General features: G+C 36.3%; 2 protein-coding genes across 8 annotated transcripts; one reads left to right on the top strand and one right to left on the bottom strand.

Annotated features, from left to right (window-relative positions):
- Positions 1–374: 374 nt before the first annotated feature.
- On the bottom strand, positions 375–15,306 carry BCE2 (2-oxoacid dehydrogenases acyltransferase family protein). Of its 7 annotated transcripts, none has more exons than XR_016050222.1 (9): positions 14,969–15,301; positions 14,658–14,830; positions 8,269–8,415; positions 5,937–6,062; positions 4,611–5,005; positions 3,388–3,715; positions 2,413–2,501; positions 1,845–2,072; positions 375–749 (listed from the first exon to the last, which is right to left on the bottom strand). XR_016050222.1 is itself a non-coding variant. In XM_011623603.3 (9 exons), the coding sequence occupies exons 2-9, from the start codon at positions 14,820–14,822 to the stop codon at positions 636–638; spliced, it is 1,512 nt and encodes a 503-aa protein (XP_011621905.1). In that variant the 5' UTR covers positions 14,823–14,830; positions 14,969–15,306; the 3' UTR covers positions 375–635. The 7 variants fall into 7 exon arrangements, 5 of the variants coding, with proteins under 5 accessions (XP_011621905.1, XP_020520539.1, XP_088715679.1 ...); XM_011623603.3 differs by having other exon boundaries at positions 3,388–3,635; positions 14,969–15,306; XR_016050220.1 differs by lacking the exon at positions 2,413–2,501 and having other exon boundaries at positions 3,388–3,635.
- Positions 15,307–21,280: 5,974 nt separating this feature from the next.
- On the top strand, positions 21,281–26,941 carry LOC18430272 (Dynein light chain type 1 family protein). The gene is made up of 3 exons (XM_020664947.2): positions 21,281–21,501; positions 21,879–21,984; positions 26,649–26,941. The coding sequence occupies exons 1-3, from the start codon at positions 21,298–21,300 to the stop codon at positions 26,729–26,731; spliced, it is 393 nt and encodes a 130-aa protein (XP_020520606.2). The 5' UTR covers positions 21,281–21,297; the 3' UTR covers positions 26,732–26,941.
- The last annotated feature ends 241 nt before the right edge of the window (positions 26,942–27,182 follow it).

Below are 27,182 nucleotides of genomic sequence, written 5' to 3'. Positions count from 1 at the left end.
CAATGTGAAATTTGATAACTTATGTCACAAATTTCGAAACTATTTACTAATGTTTAGATATTTGCATCATGTATAGTACTCAACCCGAGGCCCCAGGTGTGTTCAACTAAATCCCTCTCTCTCTCTCTCTCTCTCTCTCTCTCTCTCCATGCTCGTGCTTCCCAAGATGAATTGCTAGTAACTAAATGAATAGAACCTTGTAACTCGTTTTCCTTTTGCAATTGATAGTAACTCAAAACAGTTATATTTTAAAATGAAGATATTCCTAAATTTTTCTTGTGTTTTTACATAACCATTTTCCATATTTAATTCACCAATTTTAACCCTTACTCCTCGTCTAAAGACTAAAGTCTTCATACCAGATCAGGAGAAAATGTTCAAAATTACACATTCCATTTAGAGCTACAGCCTCTTCTTAAAATAGAAGATCAGTTGGTCTACATTGAAGAAAAGCTGTGAGATAACAATAGCTTTGTCTCATATATACAACAAGAGACAAGTCTTAACCCCCCCTACTCCATTACAATATTCGTTCCCCGTACAACATATTTCTTCACATAGAACATATGTCAAGAATGAGAATCATGCATTTTGTGCTACTCGTTACCGAGTATGTATGCTGGTAAGAGAAGGCCTCATCGCATATGAAGCAGAAGAACCTCTGGGTTTTCGATCAAGAGCTTCCACTCATTGCAAAATCTTGCTACCGTTGCTCCATCAACCACTCTGTGATCAGCTCCAATTGTCACCTGATACACAGCAATAAATTATAAATAGAAACAAGCAAAGACTCATAAATGCAGACATGCATAAACACATGCACTTGTATGTTCAGTTGCATTTTGAGGTTGTGTAGTTGGTTTTACTATTCAGCAAATGATTTGCACGTGTACCAATTTACAATGGGTTTGGTTTTACATATACATGCATAGATGCACATACTCATCCAGGTATGTAGATATTCTACATGAACATGGTTTACAGAGACGTGCATAGATGGATATATACATTCACACATCAATGATATCATCGTCATCATCATAGCTTTCTCCCAATTAATTGGGGACAGCTACATGAATCCTGGTCTGCCATTCTGCTCTATTAAAGACCATACTCTCAGTGAGGCCAAAAGTCCCCATATCTTTTCGAACTCCTTCCAACTCGTTTTGAATCTACCCCTTGTCATTTTCAATCTTTCTACTTGAACTAACTCACACCTTCTAACAGGTGTTGTACTGAATCGGCGCCACACATGGACAGACCACCTATGACTACTCTCTCATTTTATTATCTATTGGTGCCATACCTAAATTTTTCCAGATTGATTCATTTTGAATATAATCCCTTCTTGTCTTGCCACTCATCCATCTCAACATCCTCATCTCTGCTACACTCATTCTATGGGTATATTGTTTTTTGTCCACCCAGCATTCCTCCCCATAAAGCAAAGCTGGTCTTACAGTTGTCCTATAGAACTTACCCTTCAGCTTCATTAGTCTATGACGATCACATAAAATTCCAATTGTACATTTCCACCTCGCCCACCTAGCTCTAATTCTATGTACGACATCTTCATCAATCTCTCCATTTCTAGAATTCTTGACCCAAGATATACATTCACACATCAAATCCAAAAACATGTAGGTGTCAACTATGGAACTCTATGCATTTGTGATTGCACCTAAGTATGCCCAAGTGCATATATAGGTCGTGGATATCTTCATCTTATGCATGATTTGAAGAATTACCAATTATTATTATTCTTCAGTAGTTATATTTACCATCCATGAATACAGGAACCCATCAAATGCAAGGCTGATGCTTAATTTGGAGGTGTAACTTACAAGAGCTACGGATGCAGGGTATATTGTCCCATCATCCGCAAAACGGGGGAGCTTTTGGATTCGACCAATAGCAATTATAGCAACCTCTGGCAAATTGAGGAGTGGATTTCCAAACTTGCCTCCAACTGCACCAATGTTACTTAAGGATATTGTTCCACCACTAACATCATCTGAGCTCAACTTGTTGCTTGATGCCAGTTGTTGCAATCTGGACAATTCCTTGGTTATCTGAAATACAGATCAAATGCATAAGTTTATAAGATGGGCATCAGTGAGCAATACATATTGGGATTTGTCATGCTATAATATCACTTGAGTTTCCTAAAGTTTCCTAGCATTACTCCAACCATTCAGTGTTACTTTGAGAGGAGGAATTACAAGTCAAATAACCACTTTTTTTCACATCCTATGGTAAGTGGAGTGCTAAGAAAATGTTGGAAACCAAATTGATACAATATAAATGCTTCAATGGCATGGCAATGGAAGAGTTCTTGCACAGAAGCTGGGTGTTATTTAATGTCATTCACATCCTATGCTTAATTGCCCAAAAAGAATGACTGAAGCATACCTCGAAAATGGAAAGCAATTGGACCTTCTTTACATTTGGAACAACAAGACCCAAGGGCGTCGCCATTGCGATCCCCACATTGTGATATCCTAGATTTGATGCAAAGAGTGATCAACATAAACAGAAAAGTGAGAAATGCCTCAAGTGAGCTTTAAATGCTTTGTTAAGTGTACCAAGAGAATCACATGTGGACGATTTTAAAAGGCATCAGTTTGTTTTTTAAAAGAGGGGGGAAAAAAGAAGAAGACTCGTACAGAACTAGCAGTTGCAATAATTGTATTGATGCAGCAAAAAAAGAGACTCCAAGAATACCATTGCCTGGGCCTCAGCCTCAGCCCCCTGCCCACGGCGTCTAGCCCATCTCTTCGATGAAATCGTGCATATAACTAGCCCACTTAGTGCCTCGTGGAGGCACGTATGGAGGGAACCAAATGCTGAAGCGGACCTCCTAGCTAGGGAGGGAGCTTCCAGTAACCCTCCAGAGGGGTTTCTAGGCACCTTTTTGAGCTACTGAACCCTTTTTTATCCGACTCCCACTGGTGGCTTTTAGTAAATTTTCATTGGGATTTTTTGGGCCCCATGAGGTCTTCTGTATAGGGATCCCTGTTGTCATGGGTAGCCTACTTACTGGTTTACCAGTTTTACTTAACTTGTCTACTATTAATACAATACAGTTAACTTCATAAAAAACCGGAGGATCTATGAAGTCCATGAGAATCATATAACAAGCACCAATAGTAGGACTTAAAGAGTGATACAAAATGCATATAAACACCTGGGAAGATTTATACAATGTATTCAAAAGATTAATTCCTTCAACAATGAAATGGAGTTAGTTTTCACATACATGAGCCCAACATCTATCCAGTATATCCAATTTTGAGCGTCACTCTATCAAAAAAATAAAATCTTGACAACTGAGCATATTAATGATGGCATGCAAATTTACAACAGCGATGGTCGAAGATCGAGTACCTTTGTAAGTGACCTCATTGGACACCTCATCAAACATGCTATTCAATATGGGATACTTTTCCAGTGCCATCGAAAGGGACTTCACCAGGAATGGCAAGTAAGTGTGCTTGACATTATTATCACTACTTGCATTCTGAAAAGCAACTTTAAGTTCTATCAATGCATCACAGTTTATCTCTTCCATATAATGAAAATGTGGAACCTTTGCTGCCATGGTCATTGTTCTAACCATTGCTCGTTGGAATCCCCTATAATGAAGCAAAGTAGTCATGCATTCATTTTTGGAAAAGAAAGTCCATTGCAACAGGAGATGAAAACAACCAAAAGCCTACATAAAAAGAATCACAAAAGAAAATGGTATCATATAAAGATATGTGGGCCATCTCATCGGCATCTTCAGCTACAATATGATGGAATAGCTCCAAGCTCAGATAAGAGACTTTGAAGACCTGGTATTTATAATCACAAGGCAAGCATGTGCATTGATCCATAAGGTACATCAGGTGAAGGGTTATTCATACGTGTGATTCCAACTTGGCAAGGGGCCAATTGAGTTCATCTGGGAAAATGCAATTGACATATAAGGCATGCAAACTATAAGGCCCTCTACGGACGTCTTGGTAGTCATACCAAAGGATATCTTTAATTGCACTTATGGCCATTCCTAAAAAATGTGGTCTTAAAAGGTCATAGTCATTTCAAAGGACTCCTCCTGTTCCCCACCCCTCCTTTTTCATTTTTTGGGATAGAGTAAATAGGATTTTTTTATTATAGAGGCAATGACATATTGGGGGGCGCGTTTCCGACACAAGTGGGGTATGAAACCATAAGCTAGCCCATGAATTGTGGTATGCCAAGCTGGAATGCCTCACATTCTTTAATAAGAATAACAGAAACATATTTCTACTGTGAAAAAAGGAGCACCCAAATGGGGCATAAAGCCATCTATCTGCAGACTGAACGCACGAGGAAATTATTTATCAAACTTGCAACAGTTAAACAACATGCAGGAACTCGTGTTCATGAAGACCTTCTCCCATTAAAAAATGAAAATTTATAAAGTAAATTAGTCATATCAGTAAAGACATAAACATGAATGACAAGACTCATAGGAGGAGAAGAATGGTTCTCATGCAATCTCCCACAAACTACTGCTGAATCATTTTCAAAATGCAATCTGTGCATCAGTTTTTTATTTGAGATTAAAGGTTAATGTGCTATACCTGAGGGAAAAGGTCTTATCCCGATAAGGTTCTCCAGTCAGTTCCATTGCTTGTTCCTTTTCCATAGTATCATGCTTTTCTATACAAGATACTTCTGAGGAAGTCATTGAATCCTCAGGCATCACCTTGGTAGGACAACACCGAAGGACATCTTCTTTTAGCACCCTGCCACCTGGACCAGTACCTGTAATATCCTTGATATTAAGACCATACTGCTTTGCAAGATGGCGAACAGAAGGAGTAGAAGGGACTCTGTCAGCCATCTCTTTGTTCCCCAATGTATCAGAATAAGTTGACCCAAGTAATGCCTCAGTCTCAGTAGAACTGGATCCAGCTGAACTCAGAGGCCCATTCTGGGTTTCATTCAGAATTATGTTCAGAAGGGTCTCACCAACCTGCGGTGGTATTCAAATGAGATGAATATATTATCAAATGGCCTGAAAAGCAAACAAGTAACCGATGGGAGGGAGGGAAGAACCAATTTCATAGAGTACTTTCCCTTCACTATTTTGCTACAGCTTATACACAAAAAGTAAAAATGACATGTTCATGTTATAACTATGTACAGTTTACACACACACAAAAACACACTGACAGAAAGAGAGAGAGAGAGTTAAAACTGTCATACTGGAAGAGTATTTATCAAAAAAAAGCAACCCCATATTTTCAGAATGACAAATGTGAAAGAACTAGAGCAGTTAAGTTTAGCATGTTAGTTCTTTCTTGCTTTGTGTGTTATGGAAAGCAAACCTAGAGACAGATTCCACCAGCCAGGGCTTTCTTTCTTTTCCTTTTTTTTTTTCGGGGGGGGATTTTTTTTTTTTTTTTCTTTGGTGGGGGGTGGTGGGGGGGGGTAGGGGGGGGGGGAGCAGAGCTTGTAATTTCTGTTTTTGTGAACCAAAAAATATTTAGGCCAAATAAGAAGTTCCCACCCAAAGCAATAGTAGGATAGGAACCAATCCCAAACTCACTCTATGAAAATTTCAATTTGCATGTTATCTATGAATTAAATAGCAAAGTACATAAAAAATTGATTTAACAATTTTCCCTAATGTTTCAATATTTTATAACTATGTTCCCTAGATTTCCTTATTCTTTCTATTTTGGTACTTCTAGGCTATTTAATTATATTAAAATATATTTCATTTCTTTGGCACATCCATACTTGACAAGATGAGTTAACCATACCCACCATTCATCAAGCCATCCTTTATTCTCTAGGCGGCAAACTATCATTACAACACTCGAACTCCAATCAGTTGTTGAATATGTGGTTGATTCTTATACATGGATGATCGGGGAAGTTCTATAGTTCCGTTGTAATACCTTAACAATATCACCAGGAAGGAATCGGATTTGGGAAACTTTTCCCTTGTATCGACTTGTGATCTCTATGGTAGCTTTGTCACTCTGAACTTCACATAGAGGCTGAAACTCCTCAACTTGATCACCCTAATAGAAAACAAAAACGTTTAATGCTTTTAACAAGAACAAGTTATAAATAGAGTGCTGACCAATTAAAAAATATATGAGGACATAAACAGACAAATTAATATTGAATAATAACTCCTATGAGCAACTTGTAGAAGTAAAAAAGAAACGAAAGGATCCTATTTCTAATCAAGGACTTAATTGGTATAAATTGAGATTTTCTCAGTTTCAAAAAGGCAAAAATGGAGAAAAGAAAATGAATGACCATTGAACAAATTGAGAATGAAAAGCTTGAGGGGATTGAGAAACAGTGTTACAGACGTGTAATTTTCTATATTAATATATTCTCATCAACCAAAGGATTTCTTTATTTATAACTCTTTTGAACAATCTGTGAAGATGCACGGTTTCACTTTTCGGATCCTCCGAACATATTCGCTTTCAGGACAATATTTCCTGTAAAAGAGTAATCCAGTAAGGGGGATTTAATTAGATTTGGATACGTTCCATTAGCAAAACAAGGTTTAGGAGAGTACATCAGGTAAGAAAAAGGAATAAGATATGCATATTTTCAGAATGACAAAAAGAGCAGAAGCAGCACAAAATGAGAACTGTGGTCCTATGAAACTCGCTTGATAACGAAGCAGGAAAGACTTCCTTTTAGAAGTCTGTTCAAGGATAAATAATTACATAGCATTTAGGATTTTCCTTGAGCAATTATTCAAAATACTTAATATGTTTTATCAATATTATAATGATAAGGAATTTCCTTAGTGAAAACTTTCATATACTCATGCATCAATATTTTGCAACATGTTGGCTCAACTACGATCGAAGTTAGACCTGGTCTCGGCCCAACCTTCTCAAAGAAGAAGTGAATTAGAAACAGAACAGACCAATACAGTTTTCCAAGTTCAAGCCATGCAGCCAAGAATAGTGCTCAACCCAAGCAGCATGCCACCAACAAAATCATTGCAAGGCTCATGGAAAGCTAATTTTATCTTTCGATATAGAGATTGTCAAGCAGTGAAAGCGGAAAAAGGAAAGAAAAAAGGCACAACCTTCAGCAAACTTAGAAATCAAGTTCACCCTTCCCATGTGGAACTGTTAATGGGTTATTAGCACGGGGCAGAAAAATCAATACAGTAATATTAGTGGGATAAAGCAGTTGGTTCCGGGGTGTCCTTTGTCCAACTCAAAAGCCAATTTCCCTCCATCTGCCATAATAAGTGGTGAATACATTAACCATTTTTCAGAGGTGTTTAATAGTCGAAAGAAATTAGATGGGTCTCCAATACCATTATAATATTTGAAAATTACCTCAATGAGAGAAAGAAAAAGAAGACCTCTTGAAACATCTCAGACCTTAGCCAACCCAGACAGTTGTTGCTCCTTCCATCAAAATTAAATTTGCTAAAGCCCACAACACATCATACAAATTTTGTGAACGCGTGGAAGTTGTTAATACTTCATTAATGATATTACAAAATCAAATAACCCAAAACACCTTTCTAATGCCCACCAATATTAATAGGCCTTCCCAACCTTCCAATTGACTCCAATGCGAGGGTCAACCCAACCTATTAATCCAAATACATGGCAACAAACCTAAATGGCAGAGAAATTATGAAATAATTCTCCCTGGTCTCCACAAAACTGCCATATAGTCAGCATTTGAAATCTAGTGCTCTTCAAATGATTACAAAATCCATCTCTTACTAACTCGCACAAAACCTCCACTTAACCTGAAAAACCCCATATCAGAATCTGACCAAATATCCCCAGAACGACTCCAATTTATAGGACATACCATTCCTGTAAGGGAACTCCAAATGCAGGCCCTTCGGTGCACTTATCAACTGAATGCTAGCACTTCCTTATCCAACAATCACAATACAGGTGAGTTGCCAAACTTTCAACTACTAACTGGTTGAAAGTTGGAAACTTGTAGTGATGTGGCCAACATGATAATGCAAGTGAATTAGGACATGACATTGCAAGTTTAAACCCAAATATCATAGCATGAAAAGCATTCTTCTAATCAATGCTATCATGCTACCAGTCCAAGTTTTATGGGGATACTTGCATAAGACCAGATAAAGTATTTGAAGTATGCAACCATACTGATTAGAGGTTCTAAAGGAATACATATGGTGACTCAAATTATCAAAAGAGAGTTCACAATATCATACATCAACAAAGTAAATCCCTATGGTATAGAACTTGCCTCATGCACAAACCAACGGAGGAGCTCACATTCTGCAATACCTTCACCAGTTTGTGCCAGTGGTACTTCAACTATTCCTCCTACTGGAAGATCTACACAAGCTAGGTTTGAAAAGCAAATCGCATTTGGCCTCATTAACTGTATAACCTGCAACAGGGAAGGATAAAAGTTGGTAAGCAAAAAACCATTTTGAAAAAATAACTGGCAATAGCATGTGCCATCAGTTACTTCACAAGAAGTACATGACAAGTGCTTCCATAACATGGCTCCAAAGATTTTTGAAAATGGGGGACAAAAAGCTAAATATCGTCATTAGCTTTCATTTTTTCTTTCCAGTAAGTAATCCATCATTAGCTTTCTAGTTGATGTGATCTAGCAAATGATATTTTCCTAACACTAAGGCATGAATCTATTATGAAATTACAATTCATGAGCTTACTTAATGTGCCCATTTATTTCTCTAGTGATTCCTTCCTAGTATCTAGTAAAGCCAATCACTTGAGGAAACATAAGCAAGCATCACAGATGCATGCCCACAAACCTTAGAAGAAACTGCAGACTGGTGTTATTTTTTTCACAGAGCTCAAATAATCTTCGCTAAGTAATTTGTGTTTCTCTGCTGATTCTTTTCACAAATTACAAATAGCTTGCAATAGAAGTCAACAGTGAATCAACCTCGTGCAGTCTAAACAAATTATTTGCACTATGGAACTCTAGAAGATAAAAATTCTGTGTGTGTGTGTGTATGCGTGTTATGTGTGTATGTGCGTAAAAGATGTGTAAGCCTACCATCCTATTACACAGTATGGGCCAGCCAACCCAAATTGAAGGACAGGAGGAGATCCAGATGGTCTACATTTACCAAACATGCCAGACACATTTTAGCCCACATTTTTTGAGTACCCTTTTTTTTTTATTATTTAGTATTCCAAGAAGAGGCGTACATGTGTACAAAACTTGAAGTCCGTCAGTATTATACTTTTTTCCAAAAAAAAAAAAATTCTAAAATGTGACACTGGTCATCGATTTCTATGACCAGTGTCTAAAATTCTATCTGGGCAGTTGCGCCTATACTGTTCCAGAGGCCCATAGGCTCATATGATCTCTCTCTCTCTCTCTCTCTCTCTCTCTCTCTCTCTCTCTCTCTCTCTCTCTATTTTATATATATATATATATATATATCCACGCTGAATGCATTCTTCTGGCAAGGTTCAAGATGGTTCACCTTCCTGGAGCTTTGATAGCTCCAATATCCCTTTGATCTGTACCCAATGTAATAGTCACTGTGGTAGATGAAGCCCTAGGGGAGGAACGCGTGAATGAATAAATCGGCTCCTTTCATGAAAGGATCCCGAAACAAGACTGATGATTGCCCAAAAGGATAGTGAAATCAAGGCGTTGACAGCAAGAATGCTGAAATCACAGCTTTGATGGCAAGATAACTACACGCACACGCACACGCACACGCACACGCATGCATATGCACATGCACACACAGACACATAATAAGGAGGGAAGGGATCCTTAAGAAAACTCAACTAGGTTAAAATGTTATACACTACAAATCAAATGATTCTCCGTATCTAAAGAGAAAAGCAATTACACCATTTCTATAGCCAATTCAAATCCATAGAGAGAGAGATAGCCAATAAATATAAATACTCAAAATCTCACTAAGATAGAGAGAGAGAAAGGGGAGTGCGGTTCTGTCCTTAAGAAAACTCAACTAGGTTAAAAAGCTATAAACTTTCAATCTAATGATTCTCCATATCCAAGAAAAGCAACTAGACAATTTATATAGTGAATTAAAATCCCCAGAGAGAGAGAAAGAGATGGCCACCAAATACAAATGCTTATAGTCTCAATAAGATAATCAACCAGAAAACAAGAATTGAGACTACGGATTCTGAAAAGAGACTAATTACATAATCACTTGCTTATGCACTGGTGTCAATCAATCTAACGATCAGTCCTAATTTGGGAGTGTCTCAAGAGTAGACATATATCTATGTTGCTCTAACACGAGCTGCAAACTATAACTACTATAGGTACCATCAAAGGAAGACATGAATGGGTTTCCCTTAACAGGTGAAAGAAGTGGCAACTGAATGGAGAGAAAAACTGACAAAGCTAGATATGATATGGGTTTCAATAAAGAGTTGAAATAAGCTGCAATTGAGGTGAGACAAAATTCTACAAAGCCAGCTGCTAAATGGGTTTCCATGGACATGCGAAATAATTGGGCTTGGGCATGATTGGTTACTAGTTGATGATTGCAATACCACATCTCAACTTCAATTCCTACAGGTGAACTACCCAAAAATTACATTGGTTTCCATGAATTCATGAAATAATCTGCATTTCACGAGAGAAAAAGACCAAGAAGGGTAAATATGTTATGTGTTTACATGAAAAGTTGAAAAAGCAACAGTCGAAGAGCGAGAAAACCCAAAAGATCAAGATATGAGGCGGGTTTACATAAACAGGTGAAATAATCTGCAACTGAAGAAAGAAAAATCAACAGCGCCAGATATGATATGGGTTTCGATGACAGGTGAAATAGGCTGTAACTGAATAGAGATAAAAATCAACAAAAGTAGACATAAAGTGCATTCCCATGAACAGGTGAAATAATCTACAATGGAAGAAAACTGAAAACCAATATAGCCAGACATGATAAAGGGCTTCCAACTATCCATGAACAGAGGAAATAAGATGCAATTTAAGTGAGACAAAAACTCACAAACCTAGATGTGGTATGGGTTTGCGTGAACAGATAAAAAAGCATAATTGACGAGAGAGAGAGAATCAAACAAAACTAGATTTTACATGATTTCCATGAACAGTGAAATAAGTTGCAACTAAAAGCAGTGTTTCAAAAAGCGGAGCACGCCTAGGCGCCCAAAAAAAGCAGCATAGAAACCGCCTCGGAGGCCGCCCAACACCTACACCTGGGGGGCCACCTAGAGACAGCACCCCACTCAGAGGCGGACAAAGCACTCAGTGGGGATATTTTTTGCCATTCTTTTTATACTAGGGGCCCAAAAATGTGGGTTTTAGGTTCATTTGAAACCTAAAACTCATTAGACCCCATTTTAGAGAGAGAAAACCCCCAAAAACTAATTTTTGGTGATTTCTTTAAGATCAAAGGGTTTCTCAAAGTTATGAGAAATTTATCAAAACATCACTCATTGATATTAGATTTAATTTTTGATATTTTATAAATCTATTGGGGGTTTTTTAGAAGATTTTGAGTCCTTAGAAGCATCTTTACAGAGGAAGTCTGAAGATTGAGCAATCAAATTAAGTAATTTTTGTTATTGCTTGTATAAGTTGTATTATTTTGAGATATCTTCTTCGGGATCTAATAGGAGTGGTGATCCCAGCAGAAAATATGGCTACAACCTAGATCCTAATGATAAAAATTGCATAAGATGCAAGTTTTGTGAGAAGAATACAAAAAGGGGTATAAATCGCTTCAATAAACATCTTGCCGGTATTAGGGGGGATGTTGCCCCATGTAAAAAGACTCCTGATGTTGTTAAAGAGAAAATAACCGATTTTTTTAGTATGGTAAAAATGAAAAAAGATGAGAGATTTGCCTCCATAGCACAGATTAGGTCTAGGGTTCTTGCCAATAATGATGATGATGATAGTGATGAGGATGGGATTAGGGAGGGATGTCAAGAGGTAGAACAATCCATTATTAGGGGAAAGGGAAAGGGAGTTGTAATTGCTTATGGTTCTTGGAATAAGAAGCCTCGGGTTAGAGGCCCTATGTATAGTTTTTTGCCTCGACTTGACCGTGAGGTTGCAGGAGAGAAAACAAAGAAGCAAACCACCACTGAAAATAGAATGAAGAAGGAAGAGAGAGATAGAGTTGTTTATTATGTTGCTATATGGTTTTATAAGGCGAGCATTCCTTTCAATACCGCTCGCCTAAGCAGCTTCTATGCCATGATAGAGGCAATTGGCCAATTTGGACTTGGGATGAAACCCTCAACCCCATATAAGCTTTTAGAGCCTCTTTTGAAAAAAACAGTGAGTGTCATGAAGGAAGTTGTAGAAGTTAAGAAGGATACATGGGCTCAGTATGGGGTCTCTATTATGATTGATGCTTGAAGTGATAAGAAGAAAAGAAGTCAAATGAATTTCCTTGTGAATTGTCCTTTAGGGACTAATTTTTTGAGGTATATTGATGCTTCTGATCATATCCATGATGCTCATTGCGTATTCCAAATTATAGAGAAGGGAGTCAAGGAGGTTGAGGAGCATCTTGCTGTACAGGTTGTCACAGACAATGCTGCTCCTAATGTTGCTGCAGCTAATTTGTTACGCATAGCTTATCCTAGAATCTTTTGGACACCATGTACAGCACATTGTATAGACCTCATGCTTGAGGTTCTTGACGGTTTAACCGAGATATCAGGTACAGTGAAGAAGGCAAAGTCAATTACAAATTTCATTTATAGTCACCATCTCACCCTCAGCATGATGCGTAGATTTACAAAGGAAAAGGAGATTGTGAGGCCTGAGGTCACGAGATTTACGACCTGGTACTTGTGCTTAGATAGCATACATTCGAGGAGAGTGCAGTGGAGACAGATGTTCACCTCGGATGACTAGAGAGCATGCAAGTAGTGCAAGGATCAGGTTAGAAAAAAGGTGGGAGATACTATCCTTTCTAAGGGTTTTTGGCGAGGGGTGGAGAGTGCTCTTAAGGTATTTTTTCTTCTTGTCAAAGTTCTTTGCATGGTTGATAGTGACAAGGCTTCTATGGGCTACATATATGAGGCTATGGAGAAATACAAAAAAGAGATAGCCCAAAATTTTGATGATGATGAGAACCGTTAGAAGCCTATTTGAGATGAGAAGTGGGATAGGCAGCTACATCGGTCATTGCATGCAGCTAGTTATCATTTGAACCCAGCTTTTTTTTATGTTGACAAGGATATACACACAAATGACACAATTATGACTAGATTTAATAAGTATGTAGATGTGCTAGTCCCTGATCCTAATATCCATGATATTATATGTGTTGATGAGCTGATAAATTACAAGTGCTCATTAAAGTCTTTTGGGAGTCCAATGGCGATGAGGCAAAGGACTAAAATTGATCTAGGTAGTAATAATATTCTTAAGTTCATCAAGTTCAAGTAATCAAGTTTCATTTTTATAATTCTATTATAATTCTTTGCAGCCAATTGGTGCCAACATGGATGTAGTTCTCCAAATTTATAAAAGTTGGCCATTCGGATCTTAAACCTAACCACTTCCTCATCTGAAGTGCAATTGGAGTACTTTTGAAGAGGTAAGGCCATAAGAGTAATTTGTATAATTGTATTAATAATACATGAACATGCTTGAATCAAAGAGGCTGAATGACCTAGTCTACGTCAAGTATAATTGATTCTTGAACGACAGGTTTGCTAAAAGAGATAAGAAAGAACCCATCAAATCAAAAAATATGGATAATGTTATGGGGTAGTTAGTTGATGATGATGCGGTCGAGGGACATGAAGGATTGACATGGGACATGATCATGGATTCTTCAGGGACATAGCTGACCCTCTTAGGGCCACTAGATCTTCTGCACAGGGGACGATGGTGGAGGAAGAGGAGGAAGAAGAGGCAGATTCAGAAGAGACGACGGAGGACGACCAATATGTCGAGGAACGTGACAACTCCGATAAATATGATGCAAATGCAGCCAACCCTACTTTTTATGATGATGAATGATGAATGTTGAATAATGATTAAACTTTGAACATTGATTAAACTATTGAAGATTCTTTTGAGTCTTCAAATATTCCTTTTCATTTTTTTTTTCTCTTCTTGGTTGTGTATTGTGGATAGTGGATTTATAGTTCCACTGGTTTGGCATTTGGTTGGTAAATTTTAAGTTTTAATTCAATATATACCGATTTATGGTATGGATTGTGTGCTAATGTAGTATAGTTTGAATTCTGATGTGCCTAAATACCTAATTCTTATATTTTATAAGATATATAAATGTAGAATCCCAGTTTCTGGCCCTACCTAGGCAGGGCGGTGCGGCTGGACCCAAACTGCTAAGGATCTGCCTAGCCACTGGGGCGGCCTGGGTCGCTTAGGAACTGCCTAGCCAATGGGCGGCCTGGGGCCACTTAGGACCTGCTTAAGACTTTTTGAAACACTGAGAGCAAGAAAACCCAACAACACTAGTTATGGCATGGATTTCCATGAACGGCCTGACCCAGGCCGCCTAGGACCCGGCTCGCTTTTTGAAACGCCAGTAGAAAGAGAAAAATTGCTGAGAAATCCAAAACAGATGAAATAAGCTGCAATTGAAGAGAAAGAAAACCCACCAAGAGAAAGAGAAAAATTGCACAGAAATCCAAACTTACATTGCTAAATGATGTTAATACAGTATGGGAAGAAACACTTGAAGGAAAAGTAAGATCCTTTGATTCAAACGCCAACGCAGAGTCCCTTCCGTTAACCCTGTTCATCCTATTGCATGCCCCCAAAACCACAGCCCTTCCTCTCCAAATGCGCCTCAAAAGCATCATCACATATACTGCTAAAAACCAAAGGAGAAAAATGAACCAGTGATTCAAAACAGTAAGGCAATCGCAATTTTTTATGTCTGATAATATAAACACGGAAAGAAATTCCAGAAAGGAGGGGGGAAGAAAAGAGTGCGCATAAAAATTACAGTATTCTCTTTTAGCTCTTTGTTTCTGACCAATACTTCGTAATCAGAGTTGCAGCATCAAGAGAGAGAGATGGGGGTTAAGATTTAAGAATTCAGAAAAGTTGCAGGCGAAGGATTAAGATTAATGGCACTCGCTCTTAGCATTTATTCTTCAAAGTTAAAAAGACTTTGGAGGGAGGAAGCCTGCTAAGAATAAGATACACGTTTATCCCATGTATAGATAAACTGACGTGTAATGGCGTCTTTCTGGTCTCTCCCTCCTCGGGATGGTCTGGGAAAGGCTTATATACTTCTTTTTACTTCCCCAAGAGCATACAACTTGTATACTTCCCCCTCCATCCAGCCGATCAATTTAGATCAAGTCGGCCACTAACCTTTTGATTTAGATCTAATGTCTCAAGGTATTTTATTTTTAATTTTTTTTGTAAGTTGTATGAATATAAAATTTAGTTTATATCATGTTCTCAATACGGTGGACCTAAAAAATATTAAAAATATTTTTTTAATAAAATACAATAACTAAAATATCCTTGGAAACTTCCAGGTATATTTTCATCATTTTTATTTTATTAAGAATATTTATTATATTTTTTACAAGGGTGAGTTTAAGAGAATAGTGGACGCCTAAAATTTGGTGTCAAAATATTTTGTAGAAAAAAATTAAAAATAAAATAGTGTAGCAACATGATATTTTGATTGGGATCATCTCAGCCGTCTATTCAGAATGAATGGTTGGATAGGGGGAAGTATACAAGTTTTATGCTATAGGGGAAGCATAAGAACCTTGCTCTATTTACTTTTGGGTGGGGTTTTCATGAGTCGGCCAACACATATGTACGTATGCAGCCTCTCACTAAAATTCATTTTAGATGATTTTTTTTTTTTTTTTTTGGAGATTCATCAGCCCAAGATGACCTTAAATAAAAAAATAAAAAAATAATTTTTTTAGTATTTTTTTATGCACCGCCCATATCTTATTTATGGCTCTTATGCCCGCTAACTCATGAAACAATTTTCTTTTACTTTTTATACAAGAGGCCCATCATTCTTATCTTTTAAATTTTAAAATGGTTAGTTGTAAGAGTATTATTGAATAGACATAAGGATAAGTTTTTGGTACCTCAACAGACGCACACTATTATTGTGCGGTCTCCCTACAAAGTATATCTCAAAGATGAATTTTTATCCAAAATGTTAAAGTCCGATAATATCAACCATGACAATGATCTAAATTTGAAATTTTTTTATTTCAAACAATATAAACGCTATTTTTTTAATTCCTTTATTCACCGTCCATTTTAAAGTTTAGTGGATGTACCATTTTTTGACATCCATCTTAGAGATAGATATTAGATACACAAGAGACCGCACTGTAATAAGTGAGTCGGCTGACTCACTTTGAACTTATTGACTTCCCCAAGACATTCAATTTGACGTCTAATGAGTGAAAATAGTTGTGATTTCTTATAATGAAGAAATAAAATAATACTAGTAAAGAGCACATGCTTTGCACATGTGATCAAAACTATTAAACATCATATGAAAATATAAATTAGGATTATCTACAAATATACTCTTTATTACAAGGAGGTCACGACTATTCCCGCTCATTCAGTATCAAAGTGGATGGTTTGGGGTGAGTCACAAAGTCCAAGAATTTTTTGTGTCTATTTCATAACACTTGCAACCACTTATTTTGAAATTTGAAAAACGAGAATAATTGTGATGTCTTTGTACAAAAAGTAAATGATCTCTTTGCCGACAATCTCATATATTTTACCTTTTTTTATTTTTTAGGCCAATCTGATTTTTTTAGATCCTCTAAATCACCGCCCTATAAACCTTTATTTTAGTTTCTCATTTATTTTATTTATTTTTAATATTATTTTGGATAACCAATTTGTACGTTTCCAAATTCAATGAGATCACCAATTTGGCAATCAAACGGGATTATGTTAGCGCTGTGATATCTCATCAATAAAGTGATGCACCTAAAAGCACCGTGGTTGCCGAGAATAACAGCTTCGGGCATCACGGCTTTAGAGCTGTAATGCTTCATCCTAAAGCCGTGATGCCTCATCCCATGCCTAATCCGGCTTAATACAGTTAGGAAAATTGTCTTATGTGGTGGGGATCGCATTTCTACATTTGCGGTCCTCATGATATAAAACATTTATGTTAAAGTTTGATGCAAATACGTGGTCCGTCTAAAAACAATTGAAACGTGTGTTTTAAAATTCGGCCGATGCCACTTGGCCTTGCCCTATGGGCTAGGCGGGTTTTGGGTGAGTAGAGTATACAACATGTTAGTAAACGTATGTATATTACTACGTCAGAGTTAATTCATTCATGTATGAGAGGCTTCATGGTTAGTAGGGGCGTGTAAACCTAACTGACCTGTGGGTTCAAATACGGCTTGTGAGAATGTGTATTTTTTCAACATCGTCTTTTTTTTTCATATTATAGAAGTTATAAAAAGATTCCCGCTAATTATAGATATTACGTTTTTTTTTCATTTTCTTTACCAAAAAAATTGAGCAAATTTTTTTTCTTCATTTTATCGAAGTTGTAAAAAGTTGCCCACTAATTATAGATATTACGTTTTTTACTCATTTTCTTTACCAAAAAAATTGAGCTGGACTCGGGCGAGTTACTCGGACTCGCCTGAGTAAATCGGCTCGGTTAGGTGCCGAATACCTTGACAGAGTCTTTTTGAACACTGACTTACTAAAACTAACTGTCCAAATGTTTCCTTTATAGAATTATTATTTTAATTTTCGAATTTTATTTATTTATTCATATTCATATTCATGATCTCCATATTAGAGATTACATGGCTTTAAAAATTAGGTCCAAATATCCATCTCCAAAATAGAAGTTTAAGAGATGGCTCATTTCTACATGAACTCATAGAAACTGTCCAAAAAGCTATGATGTACCTCAAGGAACCGTGGCGCTTCCTGGATAGATTTGTTGGGTTTTACAAAGCTTGGATTTGTAGAGGATTAGGAGGCTACCAGCGATTTCAAGTATCTAGAAGTTGGCTAATAGTTTCAACAGTTATGGAGCAAGATTTTTTTAGGGTTGATCGAGAAAGAATGAGATTGGGGGCCGTCGCTTGGTGTGATGTAGAAGGCTCTGGTTGTCAGCTTGAATATATGGGTTCGAACTCTGAGGTCGGTCCCTTTATGCAAAAATGCCAAAAGTTAAGACTGTATCCAGTCAACCGTTCTCCGAACCTGCACAAAAGTGGACCATAACAGAGTTACGGCCCTTTTTAGAGAGAGATTGAGATTGATTTCGTATCCTCTGTGAGAGAGAGAGAGAGAGAGTGAGAGAGCAACACACTGTCTAGTAGGTGAAGTAGAGTCTATCACGGTTCCATTAAAACTGTCATTTTGGGCAAAAAAAAGATAAATATGGACAAATGGGTATGTATGTAATTTTTAGAAAGGGTTTTTTTTCTATTTTTTCTTTTAAAAAAGGAGATATTTTGATAAGGGAAAAGTTTATATATAGAGCGGAGGCTCTAAACAAACAAATTTGAACCTACCTCAAAACTTTCACTAGAAGATGTTTTGATGCACAAATATCCTCAAATTGTTCATCTCGACATCAAGATGCATGGACATGAGAAAAAAATGGATTTCAAGTTTTGAAAATAGTGTATTTTGTAATGAGTTTTTTGACCGCCAATTTTCAAGATTTTTAAGTTTTCATAGATATGTCGATCTACATTATTTTTTAAGCTTTAAACTTTATAAATAAAGATAAAAATATATTTGAAGGCTATCATAAAGATTTCCAATATTGAAACTGCATTTCTCGATACTATTTGAAGGTAGGCTCTAATTTGATTGTTTAGAGCCTAGGCTCTATACAAACCGCACCCTTTTGATAATTACCCTCATTAATATATAAATTAAAATTCAATTTACAACTAATTTTAATCATAAATGGACTACATAGGATTATTCACACTTTTCAATTATCCATTTCACATACGCTAGGTGATTTAATAAATCATTATTGACACCCCTCTTTTTTGAGTCAAAAGCAATAACCAAAGGGATTGTATATTAAGAGACCATTTATTTGTAGTACAAAAAGGTAACAATAAAATAAATGGATTTTTCAAATTTTAGAGTTTTTTTAATCCAAAATTAGTAATCTTCGATTTCTTTCCCATTTTTTTCACCAAATTCATTCAAATTTATCCCAGAATGTTCCAATCATAATGATATATAAAAGCCCTAACAATTTTTTTGGATCAAAATAAAAAATCTGGAATTCTGACTTTTACTATTTTTTGACAATTTTTCTGCCATTTATTTTTTCAATATGTATTTTTATATTATTTTTATTTGTGTTTCAATTTGTTGGTTTCAAATACTAGATTTAAGGTTTTGTTTTTGGTTCTTAAATGCTAGCCAACACGCGGATCAAACTCGACTGGAACCCGGTTCCCAAGCTGAATTTTCAAATATATTTATTTGGCCCCAAGATGGAGAAAGAGGAAAGGCTGTGAAGATGGGGGAGGGTAGAGGGAATAAATAATTGGTGACGACTTTTTTTTTTGGTAAATCATAATTGGTGAGAACTACCATCTATGAATAATTGTTTTGAGCTCATTTCAATTCAAAGGTTCAAACTCATTTATCCCCCCTCTTTCTCTCTCTCTAAATTTGCAATGTATAAGTGGCATAAAGCATCAAACTATCCATCCCTCTCCTGCTTTGTTCTTCAATATCATGAAACTCATTTTAGATTTAAATTTGGAATCATAATGCACAAAAGACATACCTAACGGATACTTTTGCTCAACGATAAAGCCAAAAGACTCGAGGGGTATTTTAGTCATCACAAAACAAGGTAGTCTTCTCATGACCTTTATAATAATAACAATAATACCCCCTCTCTCGTAGTACACAGTACCAGTACACCCAATATGCCGGGTCCACTTGTAGCTGTACAAGTCCGGTACAAATCACTATAGTGCTTCTAAATTTTGCCGCCAAATTACAACCAAATATTAGTAAAAAATAAATAAAAAAAATATATCTTTTTTTAGGGGCCGTGTTTTGCTAGTCGAGAACGTGTTATCCTCTAAACTTGTGACTCTAAAAATTTGATGGATTTTGTATTTAAATTTTTTTAAGGCAAAAATCTCAATTATCACAGTCAACAATCTAGAAAAAAAAAGATTTTAAGTGTTAAAAAAAAGGAATTTTGTATAGAATAAAAAAATATATAATTTTACTGTAGTTTTGGATCGCTCATGTTAATTCTATGCAGACTGTCAGATCCATTCTAACCACACTATTTCGTAAACACAAAATCATGGATATAAAATTAAAATCCACCTAGAGTAACTCATATTGTATTTAAGGTCTGAGTTCACTTTTTGGATGGGCACATTTAAACTTTTCCCTTCTCTAAAAAATGAAAAAAAAAAAAAAAAAAGTTAATGGGTTACCCTTTAGGATGAGGTGGTCAAGCTGGCAAGCAACACACATCATTTTAGGTCACAAGTTAACATTCAAAAAGAAAAAAATTTAATCAAAAGAGACATGAGTGATCAACAATTTAACATTTTACCTATTTTTAACTATCCTAACGCATGTTCATGTATAACTGATTGGTATTTTGAAATGAAGTAACAAATATAGATAAATTATTCAATAATTGATATATTATGTGCAATTTTTATAAGGAAAAAGTTTATGCAGTGCTTAGGCTCTAAAGAATCAAATTAGAGCACACTACTTTTTAAGCTTAAATTTTTGAAAAAAGTGCATCTTGTAATGTATATTTGGACCGTCAATTTTCGAGATTTTCAAGTTTTTATATATCTTCTCAATTTACACTATTTTTTAAACTTAAAATTTTATAATTAAAGATGAAAACTTATTTTAAAAGCATCACAAATATTTTCATTATTGAAACCATATTTATCGACACTATTTGAAGGCGTGTTTTTTTTTGTTGTTCAGAATCTCGGCCTTATACAAATCCGCATCATAGATTATGTGTATTTTTTATAATTTTCTAAAAACATTACAAGTCCGTACAGCGGTATTTTTTGCGCTTACAAGAGATAACCCTAGTAGAGAAACTAAGTGAGGGGCATTGGAGTAATTTAAGACCGTCTGGGTTTTGTTTGGTAATTATATAAAAGGTTGGAGTGTTAGAGGTCAATGTACTCCTATAAAAATAAGCTAAGCCTAAGCTGGCAGGACAGAGAGAGAGAGAGAGTGAAAGAGAAACCGAGAAAGTATCATAGAGAGAGAGAGAGGGAAAGATAAACTGAAAGTATCAGAGACAGAGTAATGGAAGTAGAGAGAGAGAGAGAGAGGGGGAGAATGCCAGAGGAGAAGAGGGAGAAGAGAGGGGGAAGCCTAATAGTACCCACAAAAGATGAAGGGAAGAAGCCAAGTTCAGCAATGATAAGCCCTAGAAAGAACCAGGTCACCATTAAAAGCGCAGACATGAAGGAGGAAGTGCAAAAGGAAGCCATTGATTGTGCTATTGCGGTAAATTGAAGCACCATCCATCACATTTTTAATTTACTTGGTTTATCATAAAAAGAACCTCCATTTCATCCTTCCCCACTTTCTCTTTTTCTCCTTTTTTTCTTTTTTCTTTTCTTTTTTGAACATATTCTTTCAAATTGGTGTTAATTCTTTTTATGTTCTGTACTTTTTGAATTTCTTATTTTATGGGGTTTGTCAAATTCCTTTTATTTTAATGGGTTATTTTTCCAATGAACTTTGGTTTTTGCCATTTGCCACGGTATACCATTTTTAACTTGAGAATTCTGATTTGTTTCTTTCATCTATGCCATTTTTTGGGTTTTTTTGCTTTTTTAATTTTCATTTGACTGGTTCTTTTCTGATCTGTGTTTTCATAGGCTTTTGAGAAACACAGTGTGGAGAAGGATATTGCAGCGTACATAAAGAAGGGATTTGACAACAAGTATGGCCCTACATGGCATTGCATTGTTGGCCGCAATTTTGGTAATCAAACACTATTGCATTCTGATCTTTTTTCTTGATATTTTTTTCTTGATTAGTGAGAATGCCCAAATCCCTCTTTTTTATGTCATTGCTTAATTTAGTTTGTGAATCTGAAAATTAGTGCAGGCCATTATTTTTATTTTATTCCATATTTTCTCTTTTGAATATGATGCACATTCTTCTGTTCATTAATTTCCTGTTGTAAGAATTTACATCTAGTGTTAGTATCTAAGGCTTGATCTTGGAATCTAGAATGGTTTTGGAAGGTTTGGATTTCATTTCCAAAATTCATTTTCTTAATGAGAACTTCCATTTCGGAACAACTAAGGCCAAATTTCTGAAAATTTTGGGTTGTTAAAATTAACCGATGATTCCATATTGTTATTATGATAATTGCTCTCATTGACCATAATTTGAGGTGTAACTTCCACTCTATTGATGTTTCTTCCAAAATTCATTTTCTTAAATGAGAACTTCCATTTCGGAACAACTAAGGCCAAATTTCTGAAAATTTTGGGTCGTTAAAATTAACCGATGATTCCATATGCAGCCTAAAGATATTGTTATTATGATAATTGCTCTCATTGACCATAATTTGAGGTGTAACTTCCACTCTATTGATGTTTCTTCCAGTACACATTGTGGCCAAAGGTTTGAAGCTAATTTTCAACTGTGTTTTAATGGAGTTTGCAGTCATGGTTATGTTTTTGGAGAGCAGCCGTTAATTCTATTGGAATAGTATCAGCTAAAGTCCTTTTCTTTTTGATAAATTCTAGTAAAAGTCATTTCTGTAATCACGTTGTTTATGCACTTTCGTATGTCACATAAGCACTAGATGTTTGTGTCATTTTGGTTCCATAAGTTCCTTTGTGTATGTTCTTCTACTGCTTGGGGTATCCATTTGGTAACATGTCTATGTTCAGAGTTGAAGATGAAGGTATACTGTTGCCAAACATTCCTACACGTAAAGCGACCTCCAGTTGCTATCAAAACTGTTTTCTATTCATGATTTAAATATTAATTGGATAAATTCATATCAATATTGTTCTGTCTTCTGTATATTTGATGATTGGAACAATTTTGGCTTGATGTCATAGGATTGTAGCTCGGTCGGCATATTGATGTCTAGTTGTTTTTTGATATTTTATTCTAGATAGGCTTCTTAAAATAGTTTTGAGTTCATGATACAAAAAGTACTATAGAGGGTTTTATGAAAAACTTGTTGTGGCTCTTGTATATTTGCTCAATGCAATAATTTGGAGCAAGTCTTCTTGGATTGTGTTTGGATTCAAGCTGTTTGAATCGTCCTCAAATATTTTTCTGGAGCGCTGTATAAGGGGCTGGGGATTGTTTGCAATTGAATAATTGATGTAAACATATGATATGCCTTTGCCACGAGTTTCTCGTGTTTTTCCTTTGCACAATGCAATCCCAAAAAGGGTTAGATATTTCTGGAACAGTAAGTCCACAGTCTAGTAGAACTCTTATGTTATTTATGTGCTGCACAGTTCCATTTAAGCATCTGGAATTAAATTTATGCATATTTTCAGAATGCCCCATCAGAGAGAACTTACCTAATTACCCTTATATGAAGCAACCAAGATGTCTCTTGGTGCCGTGCCCTTTTTTGCCCTTTAATTTGCAAAATGACCTTCGATTAACAACTATTAGAATACTCATTGATGGGAATAACCCTACAATGGTAAATTACGAAACTTTCTCGAGGAAATGAAAATATGAGAATGTCTTTCATGCGTTGGATGTTAAAATTTCATCATGATAATTTGTTGGATATTTCTTGTCTATTTTTCCTCTATTAGGGCCAGAGTGAAAATTCACTCTTGTTTTTAGCCTTCAGTAATCATTGATAGGATGACAATTTTGTCTTGGAACATGTTGGACTATCATTTTATCATGCAAGGATTTGTTTCTGCTGTTTCTTGGTGGCAGCCACTTATCTCTTGAGATGATGTTGATGTTATTGGAGTTATAGTAACTGAGCACATATTTTAGTATGTCCTATAAGGGGTGCTTATAGAGTTATAGGATCATAGAGAATCCCCTAATGGGATTTGTTGAGCTCTCAATTGTTGTGCTGGGACTTCTGCTTTTCTTTTATGCCTTCTTTTTCTTTTTTCTTGGGTTTCTTGATGTGGATATTGATGCTTTGTACGCTATAGTTATTGTGCACTTATTTCAGAACTAGAAGGGACCAGCTAGATGTTCATTGGGATTGGTGACTGTTATGAAGATCTTAGTAGTAACTGATTCTAGTTACATAGCTCATGAAGATGTCAAGATTCTGATTGCTTGACATCTTTTTAGCAATTTGCTGAGCCTAGTTTGAAGCAATGACATGCAAGAGTTGTCCGATATTTGGCTTCATCTGGAGAATTTAAACTCTATATGTATGCCATCTGAGGTCTCACAGATCATTTTATTAGATATGAGCCATGGTCAGCTTTGATGCATAGAAGTACTAAATTCAAGTGCAAAATATTTTCCTTTCAAGTAGGGGAATTTTAAAGGGCAAGATCTAGCATTCTAGACCACCTTGTTATGTGTTATATAGCCTGTGTTTCATATGCACCTACATGAATCTCATGTGTGCACGTATATTTGTGCCATGACTTTCTAAACTCATATAAGTAGCTGTAAAAGCGGTATGCTTTTAGCTATAAACCTTTCTAATCAAAGATAGGTCCTATGGATTCATTTTCTAAACTCATATAAGTATCTGTAAAAGTAGTATGCTTTTAGCTAAGCCTTTCTAATCAAAGATAGATCCTATGGATTTTCCAATTTACTTTCTCTTCTCTTTTCCTTGTCTAGCTGTGTAAATGGTATGGTTTTAGCTATAGCTCTCTAGTCAGAGGTCACTAAGGATTTTCTACTCTACTTGCTCTTACCCTTATCTTGTATATGCGCTTGTGGATAATGCTGCTATCATATCATGCTTATGCACCAAATTTATTTGTTAATGTAGTAATGCATATTAAGAAGTTGTACAAGTGGAATGAGTAGTAGCAAGATGTGGAGATAAGGAAAAAATTGTGTTTCTACCTATCTAGCCTTAGGATTTAAGCAGTTGATCCTTAGAATGTGCTAATACGGCCTTCAACATGACCTCTAAAACTATTTATGTCATGATGGAATTTTCTCTCTGTGTTTACGATTAGAACTTTTTCGGTCGTGGTTTAAACCATTTGCCACTGCAACTTGAAGCATGCAAACATATGAAGAATCACATTTTACTAGTGTCAGTTTGTAGAAGAAGTTTCCCAGAGACAAGGAATGCAATAATCTCCATGTGTCCTGTGAAGATACTATACACCTAGTTTTCAATGATCTGCTCGAGGTGGAAAGGATACCTAGATGACAGTGCGATAATATGGGCCTCCTGAGGTGGCAATTCTGTGCATCTCTTCTCTGTCCTTGTGTGTCTAGAGACATGGAGGTTGATGCTTTAGCAGTGGAGCTTGTTGCCTCATTTTCATTTCTTTACACCTCGTATGAATCTTGGGATTTTGGAGAGCAGCCTGCCGATAGGTGTGGGTTGCTGCTTCTTGACTTCGAGGCGTTTGTCTCGTTTCACATTGTGTAATAGCCAGGTTGAGTGGATGATGACAAGTTTGATTTTTCTTACCGTAATTGATGTTTCTTGATTACCATAGTTATAAGGACTTGGTAGTAAATTGGTGGTACCCAAACAAAGTTTATGCGTGAGAGGTGATTGTAAGGACAACCTTGTAAACACTAGGGCCTTCTAGGCTCCTCCCTTCTACAACCATCCAGATGCTTTCATGCTAAAAGATTCTAGAAGCATGCATACATACCTAGAACTTTCTAGCAGGCAATTAGATTTTTCTAGGCTCTTCTAACAATTCAAAAAACTTCTAGAATGACTTAGATGCATGGCGCAAATCCAATTTGTAACTTTGGCCTCAATGAGGGCCATTAGCAACTTGATTTGAATCCTTGATCTGGAAATAGCCTTTTTCCATCTAAACAATGTTGGCTATAACGAAGTTTAGGCTTTTTGTGGTGCAATTTCAATGGCATAATTAACATATGAAAATAGCAGCCCAGACCTAATACAACACCAGTTAGGAAGTGTGACTGGGTTCAAGTGAAGATTCTGAAAGCGCTTAGGGAAGGCCCAAAGAACATGGATGGAGGTAGCGAAAAAAAAATATGGGGACTTATGGTCTTACTAAAGGTGTGGCCTTTGTTAGAGCAAAATAGTGGAACATGATTTGTGTAGCCGACCTCAAATAATTTAGATAAAACTCTAATGATTATGATGAATTAACAGACGGCAATATCCTTGTGACTTCATCTCAAATGCAGCCCTAAAATTATAAAAAATAAGAAAACGGTAAAGCAAGCCTGATTACATATTACATGACATTGGAACAGTTCCCTGTTATTTGTGAGAGTGAGAGTGAGAGTGAAAGTGAGAAGGAACTGTTACCGTGGCTGGAAAATGGTACCTCATGCAACTGAAATTATTGACGAGTCTTCTTTTTTTCTTATTCAGTGAGGTTATTGAGAGAGAGAGAGAGAGAGAGTGGCTGGAAAATGGCAGCTTGCTCAATTGAAAACTTCGAGGAATCTATTTTATATCTTTTAATTTACTGAGATGAATCTTCTTGCTCTTGTAGGTTCCTATGTGACTCATGAAACAAACCATTTCATGTACTTCTATTTGGATCAGAAGGCAATCTTGTTATTTAAGTCAGGATGATCGTGATCAAGGATGGCTGACTTGCTCTTTGATATTTTTTTTCTTTCTGGAGTCTTTCACCATGCGAAGAGTGAAAGATTACATATAGAGATGGATTTGCTTACCTTAAATCTTCTTCTGTATATTCATCATAAGCAATGTAGCTAGACATGGTGCGTGCTTCAGATTTTTAGACACTCTTAAGCTTCATAGTGTAGTTGTGTGTGGCAATTTTGCTCTCTCTCCGTCTCTCCATACAGTTTTTTAGATTTTCGTAAAGCTTAGGCTTGTACTCCTGTGGCAATCTCTCCTTCACTCCCCCCTAAAATGATTGCATAATGGAGGCTTGGAAACCTAGGTTTGGGTGAGAATATACAAGAGCAGGGCAGAAAACCAAAGTGGAGGAAGTGTATCTTGATTTACGTGAAAAATATTGGTGCTAAACTTTTAAAAGTTGTGGTGTGCATGAGTC

Source organism: Amborella trichopoda, chromosome 2, assembly GCF_054954075.1.
Source record: "Amborella trichopoda isolate Santa Cruz 75 chromosome 2, AtrichopodaSantaCruz75HAP2 v2.0, whole genome shotgun sequence".
Lineage (NCBI taxonomy): Eukaryota > Viridiplantae > Streptophyta > Magnoliopsida > Amborellales > Amborellaceae > Amborella > Amborella trichopoda.
This window is presented reverse-complemented; position numbering and strand designations above follow the sequence as displayed.